At 41.6% G+C, this 19941-nt stretch overlaps 1 protein-coding gene across 1 annotated transcript in view; it reads right to left on the reverse strand.

Moving 5' to 3' along the window:
• The window catches only part of extl3 (exostosin-like glycosyltransferase 3), a 42015-nt gene that overhangs the window by 13228 nt on the left and 8846 nt on the right, over positions 1 to 19941 (reverse strand). Inside the window, exons 2-5 of the mRNA XM_015057614.1 lie at positions 6544 to 9120; positions 5675 to 5802; positions 3483 to 3627; positions 3248 to 3376 (exon numbers count right to left, since the gene is read on the reverse strand). Of these exons, the coding sequence (XP_014913100.1) occupies positions 3248 to 3376; positions 3483 to 3627; positions 5675 to 5802; positions 6544 to 8676 (2535 nt within the window). The 5' untranslated portion in view covers positions 8677 to 9120. The remainder of the gene's footprint in view (positions 1 to 3247; positions 3377 to 3482; positions 3628 to 5674; positions 5803 to 6543; positions 9121 to 19941) is intronic.

Consider the following 19941-nt stretch of genomic DNA (forward strand, 5'->3'; position numbering starts at 1 on the left):
CGGAGGCAGGTCCTGTCTCAGATATCTGTCCAGACTCGGAGGCAGGTCCTGTCTCAGATGTCTGTCCAGACTCGGAGGCAGGTCCTGACTCAGATGTCTGTCCAGACTCGGAGGCAGGTCCTGTCTCAGATATCTGTCCTGTCTCGGAGATAGGTCCTGACTCAGATGTCTGTCCAGACTCGGAGGCAGGTCCTGTCTCAGATATCTGTCCAGACTCGGAGGCAGGTCCTGTCTCAGATGTCTGTCCAGACTCGGAGGCAGGTCCCGTCTCAGAGGTCTGTCCAGACTCGGAGGCAGGTCCCGACTCGGAGACCGGCCCTGACTCCTCCGAATACGTACTGATCTCTGAGCAGACGAAGCTTAGAGGCCTATCAAAGCGTGGACTAGGCACAACATTTAGTCCACTCTTAGTAGGTTCTTGCCTCTCTACTACATCCGAATCGTCTGCACAACAGGTAGCCTGTTTGATGCACCTCCATGCCTTTTGAAGAAAGTTTTCTTGAAAATGGATTTTCCTCGGTCTTGCTAGGGTTCTGCGAAAGGACTGTACAACCTTGTAAATAACTACAGGGTTGTCACTTTTTATCATTTTGAATAGAAATTCCCTCACTACATCGTCATTGCCACAGAGAAGTTGAATGATATCGTGGCAGTGTTTTTTTTCCATGTTCTCAAAAAAGACAAAATCTATGTCTTTTACTTCCTTCCAGATTTTTGGTGCAAGTTTTCTCTGGACTGGTTCAGTGTGCTTCCTTTTGTAGTCCGCGTAGCTAGATCTATTACTAGATTTGTAAATTAATTTCCAAAGAATTTGTTGCACCATAACTCTCCTTTCGCGTTTGGTTCCACGTTTAAAACCCATCTTGTTCGCTTCCCTTAAAAATTGTTCAGGATCCATGGTTTCCTGACTGTAATCTTCACTCAGGCAGTTTTTATCTGAGTACAAGTCCTCATTTGGAAAAAAAGTCCTTCTGATCTTCCTTTTTGTAGACCTGAACATTTTCTTTGGGGGAACAGGATTCTTCAGGTGCCGTTTGAATTTTTCAACAATGACCTCGTGTCCTTCCGGGTAATCGAGTAGTGCAATTAAATGCAGTCCACTGGCAAAGTGGAACGCATCTCTAGCAATACTCTGGAAAATTCTTTCACTAAGCTCTTCTGACACCTCCGAAAGTACTTCCACATTTAATTCTTCAGTTTTCCTCAATAGCAAGACCAAAATTTTGCAGTGTTGTTCCTCAAAGATCTGTCTGACAAGGTGCAGAGTTGGTCTATCTGCAGCCTTTTCAATCACGTTCCACAGAAGTTCACTGAGAAAGTGTCTCTTCTTATAATCTGGGCTTCTTTGACCAGGATGAACTTTGTTGGAAAAAGTTTTCTTCACTTTGGTCCAAAAAGAAACCTCAGGCTTCACATCCATTTCCCTCTGTGGGCTTTCGTCAGTCATTTTTATTGAGCTCAGCTAAAACTTCCAAATGAATCTTGTGTTGACTGGTTTGTGTCGCCTGATCGGAGAATTAACTGATCAGTTGGTTATGTCATGGATTCTATGACATCATAAAGTCATCCTCACAAGGGCCTCATGACACAGACATCAGTTGAAGTCATGCTGATGACATCATTGTCAGCAGCATGGCAACTGCTGCTGACAATGATGTCATCAGCAGTTAACAGGAGGGGCCAGGGAACCATTGGCCCCTCCACTTTATCGCCCTACCCATTTTTATTTGTTATTTGGGTTCCATCTCCTAACAGACATAGGGCAAAGTGTCAATGGAACCACAACACGACCTGGTAGGCCGGTCTATCAGTCAAACCTCTTGTGATGCCCACTGGTGTGTGCCCACAAAAATGAAAAAAGAGCATGCATTTCTTTAAATGTTTGTGGAGTTATGATAAGAAGATATTTTATTTGTTAACGGGTTAAATGTTTAAAAGAAAATAACGCACTGGGTCTCTAACTTATAGAGACATATTATCACACATCATCTTAATGTGTGTTCTCTTAATGGTATAATGTGAGAGAAAGTTTTATTTGGAGTTTAAAGCTTTAACTGACAGTTTGGTTGTATTTTGCAGTTTGTGAAGCAGTCTGTCTAAGTTTATAACAAATCCTATTGCCATCACTTTGTTCAGTCCTTAATACCAGATTAATCATTTAAGGAAAGCATTGTTCTGTTCTGCAAACCATCCAACACTAAATATTTCATTTAGAAGTGCTATCGACGTGATGCTAAACTCTTGAAATGTTGCTGCAGAGTCGATGCTGCTTAAAGTTTCATTTAGGTGCATCAGCAATGTCGATGAAGAAAGAAAAATAGGATTAAAGCTTTGTTTCAGCCTCAGTTGTGAGAACACTGTAACACACAAAGCCATCAGAGGTCCATTAAAAGTCCATTCTACTAGGAGGTTCTCTAGAGCAATTGCAAAGTCCGCTTGAGACGGCGCGTCTTCCAGACAGAAGGAACAAATGTTGGCTAATCAAGCAGCAAGCGGCTGAAGTCTTACAATGCATTGAAGCAAAAAACATTAGTCTGCAGCTGAGAGGGGAGGTGGGGAGCCTGTTTCTGTCTACCGCTGCCTGAAAAATAAGGACACGCCGTTTAAAAATGACTGTGGTAAATCTGCTGCTCTGCAGACATGCTGCCCATTTAAGATTTCAATTATAAAAAAAAAAAAAAAAAAAAACTCACAAAACATTCAGGTTTGAATGTTGCCAATTTCTCACCAGCGGTGCAATAAAAAAAAGCAATTTAATTTCCAATCTTATTTGTCCTATTGGGTGTAGAAGGAGGGAAATATATTCCCTCTGCCATAAGAACGACAGATTTGCTCCAAATTCAATATTCAAAGGGTTTACTCTTCGGTAAAGCGCCGTCGTAAAACACCCTCCCTCCACCAAAGACGGCCTTAATTCCCTGCTGAATATCCCCACCCTGATAAATCAGGCATAACTTTAAAACCAAAGGCTCCAGCAGCTTGATTACTGTGATTATTTGCCCAGGCATAAACATGTTGTGCAGCGATGAATGTCGTTCCAATAAAAACCCAGAACAGGAAAAGCAAGCATGACCCACCGACGTGAGCTTGTTTTTGAGTTAAACTTTTTGGGGGGTTTTTATGCGGGTAATATTGAATATGCCAGTTTGAGTAATGGAGAGTCTAAATAGAGAAAAATAAAAATACATTTAACCCAGGGGGAGAAACAGAAACTTGAAAAGCGAGGACGCAGCATGCCGTTTCTGACCTTGATCGGTGGTTTGCGGGTTATGTGAGACACCAGAAAGTTCATGGCGATGTCCTCGCAGTTTATGTACTCGTCCACCATGTCCCTGATGGCCTGGGGCATCACGTAAGAGTACAGGTAGGCGTAGTACTACAAGGACAAAAAACACACAGGGGAAATCTGTCAGCAACATGGCTGTATAAAACTCTACAGCGTATGATGTTATTATTTTTTTAAAGACTTCTTTTTATCTGACCTTATGGAAGAAAGCGGCTCCCGTCAGGACCATGGAGAGCTCACAAGAGTAGTTGGAGTTGTAGAGCCAGGACTGATGGTTGACGTCCCACGCATGATACCTCCCTGGGAAACCGACAATGCGATCTCTGGCCTCACGCCACACTCTGAGAGATGCCACCAAACGGAGAAAACAAACAACACGAGTCATTCAACACAGTCTGAAACTTTACTCAGGTTGTTCAAACTTTCTCAGATTTGCCTCTTTTCATGTATGTTATGGTCCCCTGCAAAGACAAAGGAGCAAAGGAAGAATTGTAGTGCCCTGACTTTTTCAAATTTAGCATAAGAGTTGTGATTTTATGTGACAAACACAAAAATGTTCAAAATTGTGAGGTGGAAAAACAATTATTTTCAACATTTTACAAATTCAAGTCCAAAAAGTATGTCATGCATTTGTATTCATTCAGCCTCAGACAATAAAGCAGCAAACCACCTTTTCACTGTATTTAAAACATCAAAATATTTTGACATTTTAACTTTGCATATCCAGAAACCAAACTTTATGCATTTCTCTTCACAAAGGAGCTCAAGCTCAGACTGGACATGGGTGAACATTTACCAGATTTATGCTCATCTATGGCCTTCTAACCTTTATTGCTGACTATATTTTCAGGGTTGATGTTCTTCAGGAAGATGAAGTTCTAGTCTGAAGTCTTTTTCAGCCTCAAAGAGTTTCTTCCACAATCATTACCTTTAATTTAGCTCCATCCATCTCCCCTCCAGCTTTGCTAAGATACAGGTTTTATAAGATTAAAACCCACACAAAGTGGATTATTTGTCATATATGTAACATCTGAAGCACTGGAATTTAGAGGTAACAGAGTAAAGATGGATAATTGCACATGAACTCCGCATTTCTCAGACTTTTCAACGCAACACAGTTATGCATCACTTTGTGCTGAAATGTATGGGGTGTGAATACTTTTCCAAGGCTCTGCATGTATTCTTACACATAACATCTGCACGGCATCAGTAAAACAGAAACAAACACACTTCAATCTGAGTTCAGTGTTTCAGTTTATGAGATGAGATAACTGGACTCCTCCCATCCAAGGAGATCCACAGAATGTCCAAAAAGCAAATCAACTTCTCTAATACATTCATGTGCAGCCACTTTAAAAATCTAAGACGCTCAACGGCATGGGGACTTCTCTCTCCCTGGAGAGGAGGTCAGGAAACATTCCTGAGTAATCATTGGGGGGAAGTTTGAGAAAATGCATCACATATGACCCAGTACACAGACAAACAGTCAGAGGGCCGGTTTCTGCCTGCCTGGACAAGCTGCCACAGCGGCCCCAAACAAGACGGGAGCAGGGGCGAGAACCATGCAGGAAAAAACAGCTTTTATGTGGTCTAAACACAGACTTCACATTTTGAGCTATTCAACAGACACATGCATACTTCAGTCTTTTTTTATTTATTGTGTCATATTCAGTGGTTTCCTTCAAAGTGTTGTTTTGAATTTTTGGGATGTTTCTTTTTTCCTCAGAGATAAAACCCTTAAATGTTGCAACTACAACTGATTGAGAAATAGATTTGGCTCCAAGTAACAAATCTCACATAATAATCATAAAGTAATGAAAATGAGTAATGTTTTAAAATGAATGAGAACAGAATTGGCAGGTCTGGACTCAAAGATCAGTGATCAGCCAGAAAACTGCAATCGGTGCACCACAAGTAAAAACACACAGCTGAGACCTACTGACCAGGACCTGGCCATCTTACAGTCAAGTCGACCCCCAACTTCTTTCTGTCCAAACGTATTTTACAATCAAATGTGACGCCTGGTGTCTGAAAGGTTAAAATCAACTCAAACTTAAGAAAATCCCAAACACAGGAGCAAAACCACAGCAGAAGAATCAAGGTACTGAAATGGTCCAGTCAAAGTCAATATTTCAACCTGATTATAATGCCGTGGAGGAACCTTGGGAGGCTTGTGCAGAATCAAACGTTGGAAAACATCAATGAACTGAAGCCATGGCGTGAACCACAGTGGGTCGAGATTTCTCTCTAACTGATGAGGGAGACAGAAAAATTTCCACTCCAAAGGCTCTTCCACATGCTCTTGTTTCAGTTGTTAAATCTTAGCGCTTGAAATCTTTCCTGTAGGCAGAAAACAGAGAAAACAACACTATTCAGAGCTCCACTGACCTGAAGCCAAACATGATCTCGTCGTGCCGAAGATGAGCATCGTCATCGATGGAGAGGACGGCCTCGGTTTCCACGACGTCCCAGGGTAGAAACCGGTTGTTGAGGCTGTTCTTTTCTGTGCGGACAACCTGCAGGCATGAGTTGGCAAAAAAGGGCATTTATATAAGGCAACACGGAGAGCATTTTACATAACACCACCCAGAACAGTTTGAAAAGACATCCAAAAGAAAATAACTGCACAGGAAAACGGGGCACGGTGTCTTGAGATCTGTAACTTGTCTTGCTAAACCAGGCCAAATTATTAATTGGCTTTAAACTTATGAAAAACATTGCAAAAACCTGCCTACAATATACAGAAACATTAAATTTCACAGTGATCAAATCTGCAATAACTGTTATTTTTAATACTGTGCATTTCAGACACATTGGCAAAGAAGAAGGCAGTTTATTAATGTTGCTAATTTTGCTTTGTGTGTATTTGGGTCAATGACATCACACGTGCCACAAGAATAAATCTGCATGTGCTTCCAATAGTAAACACAATGGACACCATACCAATTAAAACCCATTCAAATGCTGGTATTATTTTAGAAAAGAAATGATAAAGAAATCTGATACAGGTTAATGGATGATTACTTGCCTTATGTGATGCCCTTAAAGCTATGTGTAAGTGGAATAGAGTTTTTTTTGTTTATACCCTGATTAAAAAAAACAAAATAGCACAAAAATTTTTTGAAAAAAACTAACCATTAAATATTTTATAAGCGGCAAAGTATAGTTGAGGTGTTTACTACTGATTTTGTGAAGCAGACCAGCAAGGAGCTTTAACAAATCTTTACCAGGAAGCAAACAGGGAACATGAATCTTACCACAATAGGCAGACCGATGTCTGGCCAGAGGAGGTCATCTGAAGGAGGCTTTGGTGAATTCCACACCACCACTACCTTGTTAAGGTACGGCAGCCCATTTAGCCTCTCTAGAGAGTTCATCAGCACTTCCTCCCTTTCATATGTCAGCATGACCACAGTGAACTGCTCTCGGGGGACATTTCCTCCCAGAGCAGCCTGAAATTCCTTCCCGGAGCCCCCAGAGCCCCCACCAATGGGCCTGAAACCGGTTCCAGAGCCAAGGAATTTGGCTTCCGAGGGCAACACCGGGTCCAGAGGAGTGTGGGGAAACAGATGGAAGGGCCCCGGGGCCCTGTTCCATGATCTGTACGTGTCTGCTGCCGTGTATGTGAAGTTGCGGAGGAAGCAGGGAGAGGCATATGGAGGCTCTGTCTCTACGGGACCCAGATCCAAGTCCCCGTTGTCGGCCAGGTTGGCGTCCGTTCCCGCCAGTTTCCCGGCTTTGTGGGGAATCTCATGCGCGGGCTCGTCCTTGATTGGAGCGGCAGGAACCTGGATGCTGGTTCGTATGCTTGCGAGGATGGTGTTGAGAACGTTCTCAGAGGTTGAGAAGTACGTCTCCCAGAGAAAACGACCCTGCCGCCTCATGGCGAGCATGTCGTTGTCAGATAGGCTGCGCAGCAGGAAGTGGAGCTCTGTGACACGGGGCTTGGGTACTATAATGGTGGCTTCAGTCCAGCGGATAAATTGGTGGTAAGGTAGTCTAGAGTGGTCCCCTAACATAACAGGAATCGCCCCTACCTCCAAGGCCTCAAACAGCCTCATGCCGCAGCCTGCTGAGGCAACCAGCTGTCCGTCCCCTGGAGCGATCACCAGGGCGAATGTAGAAGCCTTGAGCACCTCCAGCCTGTCCTCCCTCTCCCCACAAAGAGCCCATTCTGTCGGCAAACTGGGCTTTGGGTTCTTGCATGTGAACTCCACCAGTACCTGATCCAGGTGGCTGTCCTGGACTGCTTTTAAAGTGCCAATTATCCGATCATCGTAGTCGGCGGGCGGATCTCCCTGCAGTTCCTCCTCAAACGATTGAGGGGGCGCCTCCTGGAGACTGCTCCTTAGAGACTCCACCCTCTCACCCTGGAAAGTGAAAAGGTACTTCCTCTTTACAGGAACCTGTGGCGGAACCTCCAAAAAGTTGGGTTCTGAGAGCGCATGGACCAACGGGGACACAACTAGGTCAAATCCCTCACGGTACTGCTGCTCCAGGAAGGTGGACTGGGCGACCGCTGCCCTTCCTGTGCTGACGTTGTACAAGAAGTTCTGAGTCATGGACTTTCTGGAGAAATGCACCAGAACATGATTGTGTCCATCAGACCTCCAGTAAGGAAGGGCTTTCAGCTGCTTCTCCAATTCTGAAGGAGACGGCAAAGGGGAGGACTCTAGTATCTCTCCCACCAGAACTAAATATAAACAGGCGATACTTGGGTTATCAGTTACATAAATATTGCTTTTAACGGATGCCGCAAAAGCCTGCTTCACCAGTGGGTCAAGATTATTCCCCCAAGCATAAGAACTTGTGTCATAGACATAAACAGGAAACCCAGATGTAAGAGGACAGCGTGCATAGTCGAAGCAAGACCGCAGACGACAGGAACGAGGAGACTTTGGTGGAGGTAGTCCTGGGTCCTCTTTGTCTGGGAGCAGTCGAACAGGCAAAGACAGCTTGGGCTGGTTCTGGGCCATCAGTTCTTTATAGGAATGCTCGGTCTGGCTGATGACGTTTTTCAGCTGCAGCAGATCCTGCTTGGCGCTGTCGATGCTGCGCTTGCAGGCCTCGATGCGGAGGTTGAGCCTGGCGATCTCGCCGTTGAGTTCCTGCCTCTTGGCTTCCAGCTGCAGCAGCTCCTCGCTGACAGACTCACGGATGCGGCACAGGTCCTGCACGTGTTTGGCTTCGCACAGCTCTCCGCCAGGCCGGGGCCCAAAGATGCGCTTGTCGGGCCCGCCGGCTTCATCAATGGTGGTGAGGTAGTAATGGGCGATGAGCGGGAAGAAGACCAAGATGAAGAAGAGCATGAAACTGAGCCATGTGAGACGTACCCGGCGCAGCACCCATGTCTGGCCTCCGCCACCCACTCCGCCACCGTTACGCTGCATCGTTTACCGGTCAGTCCTTTCCTCGCCCCACCAAGGAACCGTTTCTATAAGGAGCAGCAGCCATGGTCGACCTTGTCAGCAAGGTGGTGGGACAGAAACTAAACCATTAAATCTTCTCTAAAGGTCATCTGCTGCCGAGTTCCTCCACAGAGTCCTGTAGGCGATGTGGGCTGTGGCTCAGCCTCACCTGTACTCTAAAATGTACTCTGTATTGTTACACACTAAAGTTGATGCCATTTTCTGTTGAGAGGGGTTTAACTATTCCTCTGAATGTTTGCCAGCAAACAGTTCAGCATATGCAAAGGGATAGTCCCTTGATAAATGAAGCCAGGAGTACATGATGATCATGTGACGGCTCAGATGTGCTCATTTTCTGATCCCCCATCAGAAAACCCAAAGGATGTTGATCTTTTTAAATCTCTTTAATCTTCTTAAAATAGAAACCTGAAACAGAGAAAAGCAGGAAACAAACAATAAGTGCCATATATCATCTGAGGCAAGAACAAACTCTTAAGTACAGATCATGTCATGGTGGTTTCATTCAAATCTTAAAATTTATATCAACTAATGTATAGCAATTCTGGCTTCACACACCACAACACATCTCATACATTCTTCTCTGTGCAGGAGTATCCAGAACAACGCAGACCTCTTGCTGTGGCAACTGTTACTTATTGCAGTCTTTTCATAAAATGATTAATTTGTTAATGAACACAGGAAGTTTAGGTGATTTGATCCAAAAAGAAGAACAAAGCATAAAGCAGATGTAATTAGTGAACAGCTGCACTTAACAGTTTTTCATAAAACTTCAGTAATTTGAATAAAGGTATAAGGAGTAGTAAAAAAACATTCATATACCTTGCACTTGAACTTGTATGTGAGGAGTATAAATTAGCACATAATTCTATGTAGAATGACAAGTGTAGGAGGTTTTCAAACATTCTACCAAATAAAACCCAAAATGTGGTATTTATATGTAATTAGCCTCTTTCATACTCCAAAGTGAAACCCAGATTTTTGTTAGAGACGTGCGGTCGGAAGTGAAGTAAAAAGGCAAGTTGAGGTGAAAGAGACAATAAGTAGGGAAGCAATATGTATGAGATTTATAGTCAAAGCTTTGCAAAGCCAGCCAGAGGCTCAGCTGCTCAGCCTGTGCATGATTGCCTCCCACAGAAGACAAATATCAGTGAGCTGAACAATACAAGGTATCTTTGGTTTTCAATTAACTTTTCAATTTAATCTTTTTTTTCCATGTCACACAGAGCCCAAACTCTGGAGAGCCGTCATTTGTAACACACACCCAGCCAGGAAATTAACATCAAAAGCACCTTCAGCAAATCTCATTAAAGCCCTCCTCCTGCATCCTGACCTCAACGCAGACTCAAATTATCGAGCACCCTTGATAAGAGTCCATGCTAGAGAGCGATGATTGCCTCAGGACTGGGAAAGGCTCAGGCATACAGAAGATAAACAGCCGCGCCATCTGATGAATAGTGTTAAACTGATATCTCAGTATTGGGACAAAAAAAAAAGAACACACAAAAAGCACACAAAAAATATGTATAACAAGTTTTCCGTCGGTTTCTAAGAGCAGCGAGAGATGTGCTCCTCGAGCTACAGCTACATCAAAAGCCTTGTAGATGTCACCTGATAGGCCAAGAGCCAAACAGTTCTTATCAAGCACTTTACAAACCCAAAACACACCGAGCAAGTTACATAAAGCAGTTCAGAGCAACACAAAGACCAGAGGAATGTAGGAGGCGTTTATCCTCACTGACATAATCACCTTTTGATAAGAGAGTCGTCTCTGAGCTACTGCTACATCTGAGCCGTCGTAGATCAGGCCAGAGACCGAAATCGTCTTTAGAACAGACATTTTTCATTTCAGACATCATTTCTGAGTCAAATAAACCTCTGCCTGCTGCTCACAAGTCATACATCTCAGATTACAACTAATGCATGTTTCCGTTTTCTCCTTGGACCTACTTTGGCACAACTCGGGGTGTCGAAACAAGCCCAATAAGTCCTATCACAACAGTGTAAACATGCTAATGCTACACTTGCACTTTAGAAAACTGCTCAGTCTATTTACTGAATTTCATTAGCTTCAAAAAGTGAAAGTCGTAGATAGATCACACACAAAGTCATATATTTAGTGATGTCTTAAAACTATGGAGATCTTAGTGTGTCTTACATTTATATTTCACAGGCCGCATAAAAAAAGATTGTTCAGTACAGAAGTGTTTTAACCACAGTTGCGTCAAAGACTGCTGACTTAGCAGTTGTCATTTAGCCGTCAACACAGAGTTAAGACATAAAAGTACTGGCGGGTCATGGAGAAACACGTCAAAAGCAATTATTATAAAACTCAGTGAAAGAAAAAGAATGAAACAACAAATATAACTTCAACCTTGGGAGGACTATGAAAGAGCGCCCATTCACGAGTTTGGAATACATGAGCTAATTAATGCATTAACCTTTTAAATGAGAACAAAATACACAAATGCACAATTCATTTTAGGATAAACAGCCTACAGGTCAAGTAATGCTTTATTATTTAGAATAGTTACCGCTGCACTTAATGTAGGACGGTTTGCTGATGCAACTTATTTATCTCTGGCATTAAGGAGGTTGCATATGAAATACAAATTCACAGAACGGATGACAGTTTGAACACTGGCCTCCGTCTTGCTGCACAGCGACGTCCCTGAACTGCAACCATCACAACAGCCTGATTAATTAGTGCATGACTGCCAGAATTAGAGGCCTCATGGCACACAGATGTTAGCAGATGTGGCCGCCAGGCCTAATCTGGAACCAAAAACATGCTGCCTTAAAGCGCTGCCTGTGGCTGCCTTCTGGGAAACGGAGCAACATGCATAGATAAGTCCAAATTTCAATCTCTTCAGTAGCAGCTCTCTAATCTGCAGAAAGTTGTCCCTCTGCTGCAGACAGCCTAATCTGACTCCAGTTTGCATGGAGAACACACAGTGAAGCATTGATCGCTCTCAACTTACTTTGTGGGGATCGATGATAATGCCATCATTACCTACCGCCAAGCTGCAAGGCTTTGGCTGCCATTAAGGGAAGCTGATGGAGCCATTTTACTTGCAAGACTGAAGCAGCATTAAACAGAGCCACATAAAAAGGAGATAAAACATAACATGTCTTTGCTTATGCGGCACAGACTGCAGCCGTAACACCACCACACCACTTTGCAGTCGTACCTGCATGGGTTGCAGCCAAATTAATAGTTATGAAGTCTTGCTTCTCAAGGGAGAGGGAAGCTGTAGCCGACCAACTCATCTGACCCAGATAAGAAAAGAGCATTTGCACCACATGAAAAAGCACCAAGCAGGAAAACCGTTGGTTGGTTCCATGAATAAATTGGTATGCATTACTCAAGAAGTGCTAATATGATTTACTGATTCAGTCAACACGGCCTAATTTAATTCTATAGAAAATTCGCAGCACGTAGCCAAAATGGCAGCAAGAGCATCTAGTAAGGTTTGCACCAAAATATGCATGATGATGGGTTTAAACCGTAATAATAATCAAGAGGTTTAGATGAGGTATATTCATGAAATAGACAGCAGCAGGTGCCAGACACCGAGTGGGACTCAGATAGAAGGGGGTGCCGTCTCTGATTTCCCAGACATCAGAGGGCTAGCTCTTGTATAAATGTTTGAACAGCGTCTCTGCAAACTGGCAGCACTTTAGGAGGCAAAATTATTTTTGTCGGATGCTGCAGATGAGACTGTGCAGTCTTCCAGTTGTAACAAGTCTTTAAAAGAGGCGACAACAAATTTGACAAGATCCAAAACCAAAACGAGCAGCAGAGAGCACGTCAGCAGCCAGAAGTTAGTGAGAGAAATTTGACGTTTAAGGCTACAAAGCTGGGGTGAAAGTGTTTGTTTTGTTTCTCCCCGTCTGTCCATGAGGAATCCGAGCTTTAGACACAGCTGACAGGAGGAGCCAGAGAAGCCCACAGGAAGACTCCTACTTAGTGGAGGCAACGTTGTTGAATAAATTGCAACTGAAACTAGAATAAAATGATTCAGAATGTTTTGGCCTCCTTCATAATCATTTAAAATGAATTGTGTTTGGCTTCCAAGAGCAAACACTGATTATTTAGAGAGGAACACGACTAAGGGCAAACAAACACTTCTGCAGGATGATGCTTGGATGCCGAAGCACAGCTCATTAAATCTTTTACCCTGTTTTTGTTCTATTCTTGACACTGTATATGTGCAGTAGTTTTCCCCTTATTAAAAACACACACCATTGTACATTCCCAGTACAATAGTGAATCCACAGTTCATGAGACAATTCAAGCAAAGAACATAAATATTTATGGCTTGGCTACTAAAGGAGATGCACTTTTCATCATTTGACCACAAACATACGTACCAAACTATTGTTTTTATGTCAGTGAAATGATTAACCTACAACATGCTAACTAGTGAAGCTAACATCATTCTTAAAAATTACCAGCACTGTCTAATCAGGCTCAACACTCAGAGGTCGACAGAGAGCAAAACAGCAGAAGAGACAACATTCTGCAACAAGGACTTTTTACTGTAGCTGGGATTAATTCAGCGTTTAATTTGGAGTTTTTCCACTATAGCATAAATCTGTTTAAAAACAGTACAGACCCATTCAATATATTACATTTAAAGTTACATTAGGAACTTATCACCAAGTGAAACGTATAGATCAAGTACACACAGATGGATGTTTGAAAGCCTTTATCTCTGTTAATTATGATAATTTTCCACTTGCAGCCAATGAAAACAATTGGAATATTGCATCAGACCAATAAAAATTAATGGAGGATAAAAAAACTTTTTAAATGATGCATTAATATAATTAAAACTCAAACAATGAGAACAATTTCTCCCAACTACTGAACTTTAAACTGATCTCCAAACAAGCTGCAGCAGCACATGTCAAATAATCCTGATGGCTTTGGGACCGAGTTATATTGCTCTCCTTATGGGGCTTTGGCTCACAGACTATGCTTCCATTAAATAACTGGGAATTTATAGACAATATTAAGGCAAGGCATTCCCAGCAGAGGTGCCAAAGAGAGAGAGAGAAAAAAAACAAAAACATTCAAGCAGCTGACGTGGAGGACAGTCGCTGCATGAAAGTAGCAGCTGTTAAAGCTACGGGTCACCACTCATCTCCAGACAGCTGACGGAGAATCTTGAGGAGTTTTTACACTGGAAAGTTACAGAGGTCACTATAGAGATGTAGATCATTTCAAGGAGTCAGAAAAGGGAAAAAAAAAAAAGTTTTCCTGTTAAATATTTAAAAACCAATATGAGGCAAAGACGAGACATGAGGTTAAAATTAACAACAACTAAATCTGTTCACAGAGAAGAAAGTCTGAAGAGACAAATGAAACCAGCCTAATGAGACAGGAGAGGCAGCCTACACAGCAAAAAGGCCAGCAGGCTCTGCCAACTCCCAGCTACAAAATGCAATATGTTGCAGCTCATTTTCAGCTGCATATCATTAGTAAAGAGCTTATTCTCCCAGAGGTAAATATCAACACGGTTCTGGAACCTGCTGACGAAGATTTTCATCAAAAAAATGATCGATAGTGGGACAAAGTCATGAGCCTGACTATGTCATGGTCGTCTGTCAGGGCAACACCCACCATCAGAAAAGCGGGGTAGGTTTTTTCCCCAACCTGTGATCCAAAAGTGCATGAAAACATGTAAATCAAAGCATTTGATCGCAGAAAAGCAATGTAGGCAATGTCTACATTTACCCAAGAGTGAATGAGCATTTTCATTTTATGTATAAATTTGGAGCATCGTTGCATCAGATTTGGTGAGTGAGAAGGCCTCGTGAGGTTTGGACCAAAAAACAAACTACGTGTATAAAAAAAAAAGAAAGAAAGAAAGAAAAAGTCAATTTTCCACTTGGAGCATCTTGTTAATTTATAGGTGAGCCTGTGTTCACAATAAAGTGGAAGTTGCCAACAGGATCAATCATACTCTCAAACACAACTTGTGCTGAATACATTATTGTGCTAAAAACCATTGTAAAGCCATTAATGGCCACACCAAGCTTCAAGTTCGCCCTAATCCAAGTATGATTAATGGACAGCCATTACTTGGGTCGACTGCATGGAACAGAAATATAATTTTTGCCATTGTGCAGTCAATCTGTTACAAAACAACAATCCTGTAGCTTATTATCTGCTACTTGGTAGTTTTGTCTCATTGTGTGCAACAGACTGAACGTGGACCACAGATTAACCCCAACCCTGCCCGAAGAGTTCAGGAAGATTATTCACATCAAGGTAAATGCCTAACAATTATCCCAAACTTTTCTTTTTTTGTGAACCTGAGGTTGACAAAAATTAATTGGTTTCACAGTAGAAATGCAAAAAATGAAATAAAATAAAAGCTGTCCAGTAAATGGAGCTCATGTTTTTCAGCATTGTTAACTTTACTAATTGGTGATAGATTCTAAGGGTGAGTTAGAATGTTAACACCTTAATATTTTTGTATTAAACCTTCAGTAAAGCCCTGTTTTACAGCAACTGCAGAAGTTTCAGAATACTTGCTGGACTGATGAAAGAAATGGGAATTTTGTGGCCATTCAGAAGTAGTTCTTTCAAATTGTCACGTCGATGGTCTTTCAACACGATATTGACCGAAACATACAGCAGAAAGCATTGAAAACGCCTGGCATCATTCTCCAGAGTACAAGTACAAAGCCTGCACAGAAATATGTGAAATGTAGCATTATTGGTGGACATTACAGCGCATTTTCCTCAATCTCCTCCCTGTTCCACTGTCACAATGACCCTCCCATTTTCCTTACACTTCAGCATTTTGTTCACAAAATCTGCCTGCAGTGTGAGCACAAGAGGATGACTGCTTGGAACGTGAAAAATGAATGACAAAAATGCACTTTTACAAGAATATTCCACTGCAATACTGCACAAGTTTATTTTGTAAAATGATAACGATTTAGCAGGTTTGCCATATTTTTTGTCCATTGCATTTTTATTTGTTTACATACATAAAATATTTTCAGTTCAGGATATTTCAATGTCTGTTTCTCTACTGTAAAGAGGCACACAAAAATGCTAGCATTAAACAAACAGTTGGATGAGATACTGAACAAATCTGAGCAGAGGATAATGAGTGCTGCTTTCCTGTCATTAACTATTAAACACCTATTTTATGTCAACAAAGTCATTAAGACCATTAAAAGCCCTGGTGTGATGACCCGAATCAGGGGCAATTAAAGACTAGCCTCCGTGAGGACCTCTCAACTCAAAACATATTGAAGTGTTGACCTTTACAGCTCAGTGAGTCAACTAAAACAAAACGCAGACTGGCAGAGACGAGCAGGGAATCTTGTTTGGAAAACAAACTGAACACAGGGAAAAATGCATTACTCTGCAAAAAACAAGACACCTCTTGCAATGACACGTACAGAGATGTACATAGATAGAGGAAAAAGCCAGATCCAACACAAGGGAGCGGGAGCGAGTTCATAATGACAGATGGACCCGGGTGTGTTCCAACCTCCAGGGCTTCTGCAGTATGACGAGGATTACACAAGAGAGTAATTCAAGGTGCATATGTCCTCGCCAGATTGCCTGGATTCATCTTACGAAAGTCAAATACGAAACATGTTGTGAAGTAGCGGTGATAACGTTGACAAGCCGATAATGTGCGACGATAACACGCTTGCATCCTCGACGTTACCAAAAAATAAGTAATAAATAAAAAACTGGGTGAGATCAACAAAAATGGATCACGTCTGATCCACAAGTGCTAATTTGTCGATGAAGCCTCTGTCGTTATACTGCTGCGGCACGTGTGGCGCCAGCAGGGGTGAGGTGAGGAGAGTCTCTCGCCGCTGCATTAGTGAGAAGTGAGGATGTGACAGCTAATTAGAGTCAAAACAGACATTTGGTGAAACAGGATTCCCCCAACCCACCGTTTTTCAGCACTAAACAGCTCACGCAGTCTTCTAATGAGGCGAAGCCGAAACATCTAGAGAGATACTCTGGGACATTTTCTTCCCTCATTTCTACTCTCTTTGCAGGACATATTCTACTGCAGCTATAGGTTTCAATAAAAATGGTCAGTGACATTTTTTGTTTTATAGAGTACGCATGCAAGCTGGTTCTCCTTCATTTCGTTCACATGAAAACAAAGAGAATATTTAAACTCTGTTTATGTATTGAAGACATGAGAGATTCAGGTTTTGCTGTAAATCTGCAAAATTGAAAAACAACGATCCATGAGGAGGCTTCCAGTGAAAACTCCCCAAGCAAGACGTTCCACTAATTTGCCTTGATGCAATGTGAAAAGCAGCATTTCCTGCCTTTCTCAAACCACTCTGTCCATGGTTTTAGATCTTATAATCGGGTTTGAATATGAGCTACATTGTTTATGATATTGCATGCTGCGTCGCTAAATTAACATCCTTGAGTTTCTACACAAGACCTACACAAGCTCCAAGTTTTTCCAAAATGTCTAAATGGAGAGCATTTCCACCAATAGCTGTGGTAGACCTTAATCTTGAACTGACGTGTGATGTACTCTAGTGAATTGCTTTTCAACGGTTTTCATTATCGACAAGCAGACAATCTGAGGGGTGAGAGAGGGGACACAACCAAAAGAGAGAAAACTGCATCTGCAGAGATGAAAGAAAAACTAATACCATTCAATAATGCAATAAATCACAACAAACATTAGATTTATGGGAAATCAGCAGTGAGTTCATGTTCGAGTCCTTGCTTTCTGGACCTATGAAGAACCTACACAAGCCTTTTCTGGTCAACTGCAGAAATGTTGGAGCAAAAAATTATTTAGGCCATTACTTTAGGAAGGCGACAGTATTCTATTATAATACGCACTTACGCAACTCCTATACATAGCATCTAGAAGCAAGAAGTCATCTAGTAATTTTGGTTTGATCAGGGGTCATACATATGCTGTCATATTTTTTAAGAGTCAACTGACCCAAAGACGGATCAGAACCACAGTGAATGGAAACGTGTACAATAAAGACAGAAAAAATATATTAACTAAATGATATTTGAGGAGTTTGATTATTATCATAATTTGATAAATACTAAAGGTGCAGACAAAAATAAACTGATGAAATAAACTGCTGTGTGAGAAAAGAACTACTTACAGATATGGAAGAAAGTTGAATTTGCTGTAAATTGCAAATGTATTTCTTCTGTAAATGACTGCCCAAGAGTAAGAACTTAAAGTCCTTCTCCAAAATGACTGATGAGCAGAACTGTCAGTGAGTTTGATCAATATCAGTACCAGTGAGTCAACTTGTGTTCCAGTATTTTCAGTGTACCACCCCAAAAGTGCTTAGCAGAAAAACCAAAGTTCAGCAAAGCTTTTTCATTCACACATGTTCCTTTTCTGACTATGTACTCGTGATGAACTGGTGCGAGAGTTGGTTCAAAGCTGGTTCAACATTAGAACTGGTTTTGCATTTCTAATTTGATCCAGCCATGCCATTACGTCAGAGTAAATGTCCGTTCCAGCACATCCTTTGAACCCTCCCTCTTGTGTATTCTAAAGTTTCTGCAGAGCACTGCAGTGCAGGGAGACCTTTTTACCTTCACACATCATAGCATTTGCTTGATTTTGCCTGCAGTCCCATGTCTCAATATCAGTCTGGATTTCTGATCTCTGCATAGCAACTAAGTTTTTGGAATGCTGCAGTGTACAAGGTTTCCTGGCCAAAATCCCAGAGTTTATTGTCCCACAAAGGGGAAATTCAGGTGGAAAATTAGGAGAAATGAAACAAATATTACAAATATAATCAATAGTTGCATCTGATGCGCTTGAGAAATCACCCTAAATACCTCTTGACCATAATGATTCATTGAAAGATAGATACACAGCAAGGGACTAGGCCAAAAACCTCAGAAAGGAGATCACTGCCTAAGACAAACAAGGAAAAAATTGCTGCATCATTAGGGATAAAGTTCTTAATGATACGGCTGGAAGCACAGTTTTCATATTTAAAAGTTAAGGAAATATTTACTATATCACGTGGTTGTAAGAGAAAGAAGAAGTTCTCAACAGACTTCTGAGGAGGCATGTGGTCAGAAACTCGACTGACGGCAAAAGACACTCTGCAAGTTCTGGTGGCAGCAGCCACGGCATAAACTTAATGCCTGAACACCAAGACAAAGTTTGCTTTAATTTGATCACATCTAAAACACAAAAACAGAGGTTTGAACATTCTGATATGTAGAACAATTAAAAAAAAAATTAGGCCTATAAATCAGTGGCATGTCTGAAACAGGAAGAGGGACGTATGTCGCAAAAAAACAAAATGTACGGTGAAGCACGGCAGTGGTTCAGCGATGCTCTATGGCTTCTTCAGTTCCTCTGGCACTGTAAACCTACAGCACATGCAGGAAAATTAAGATTCAATCAAATGAGGAAATCCAGTGAGAAAAATCCAAATTTTATGTGAAGAAGATGAAGCCTAGGATTCACTGGATAGTCCCAAAAAGACGTCAAAGTCAACATGGTTTTAGGCGAAGGCGTCCTGGGGGATAGTACCACAGTTATTACAGCTGCTTTACTTAAATGTCACTGAAAATCTTTGAAGAGGTCAAAGGAAAAGCTGATTGCAGCAGCAAACTAAGGTCTTTGTCAAAGAACTTTGTGAAAGAATGTTTGGCTAGGATTTGTCAGGAACGCTGCAAAGTGCTGGTGTATGGCTCTACTACTCAATATGTTTGTCATGAAAGAGCTGAATAATTTTGAGAGTGTTAAATGAGCCAATATTAGTTGTGTTAAACCATTTAAATTGTTTTCATTGAATTTATTATCGACCTCATTTTAATTTATCGGCTTTATCGTTTTTTCCTGCCTTTTTCTCTTTCTATTGATGAAAAAAAGTCTCAACTCTGGTGCTCTTCACTGACCCTCCCTTCCTTATTTCCTTAGTGTAATGCTCAGCTCACACTACACATTTTAGAATTGTCGGCCCATTTTCAAAACCTGAGACACACACTGGCTGACAAATATATACGTTAATGCTTAGGAGAACCGTTATAACTGATGGTGGGTTTTTTTCAGTTTGGTTATGTTAATTTAGGATTAGATTTTCTTCATTTTTTGCTATGTTATTTTATTTGTGAATTTTGTTTTATTTTATTTCTTTGTGGAAACTCTGGATGTCGATTGAATTTGAATTGTATTGTATTTATCGCAATTGTATTTATCTGTTTATTTGTTT

The sequence above is a fragment of the Poecilia latipinna genome, unplaced genomic scaffold (genome assembly GCF_001443285.1).
Source record: "Poecilia latipinna isolate Pla-1442-1.1 unplaced genomic scaffold, P_latipinna-1.0 Scaffold61, whole genome shotgun sequence".
Lineage (NCBI taxonomy): Eukaryota > Metazoa > Chordata > Actinopteri > Cyprinodontiformes > Poeciliidae > Poecilia > Poecilia latipinna.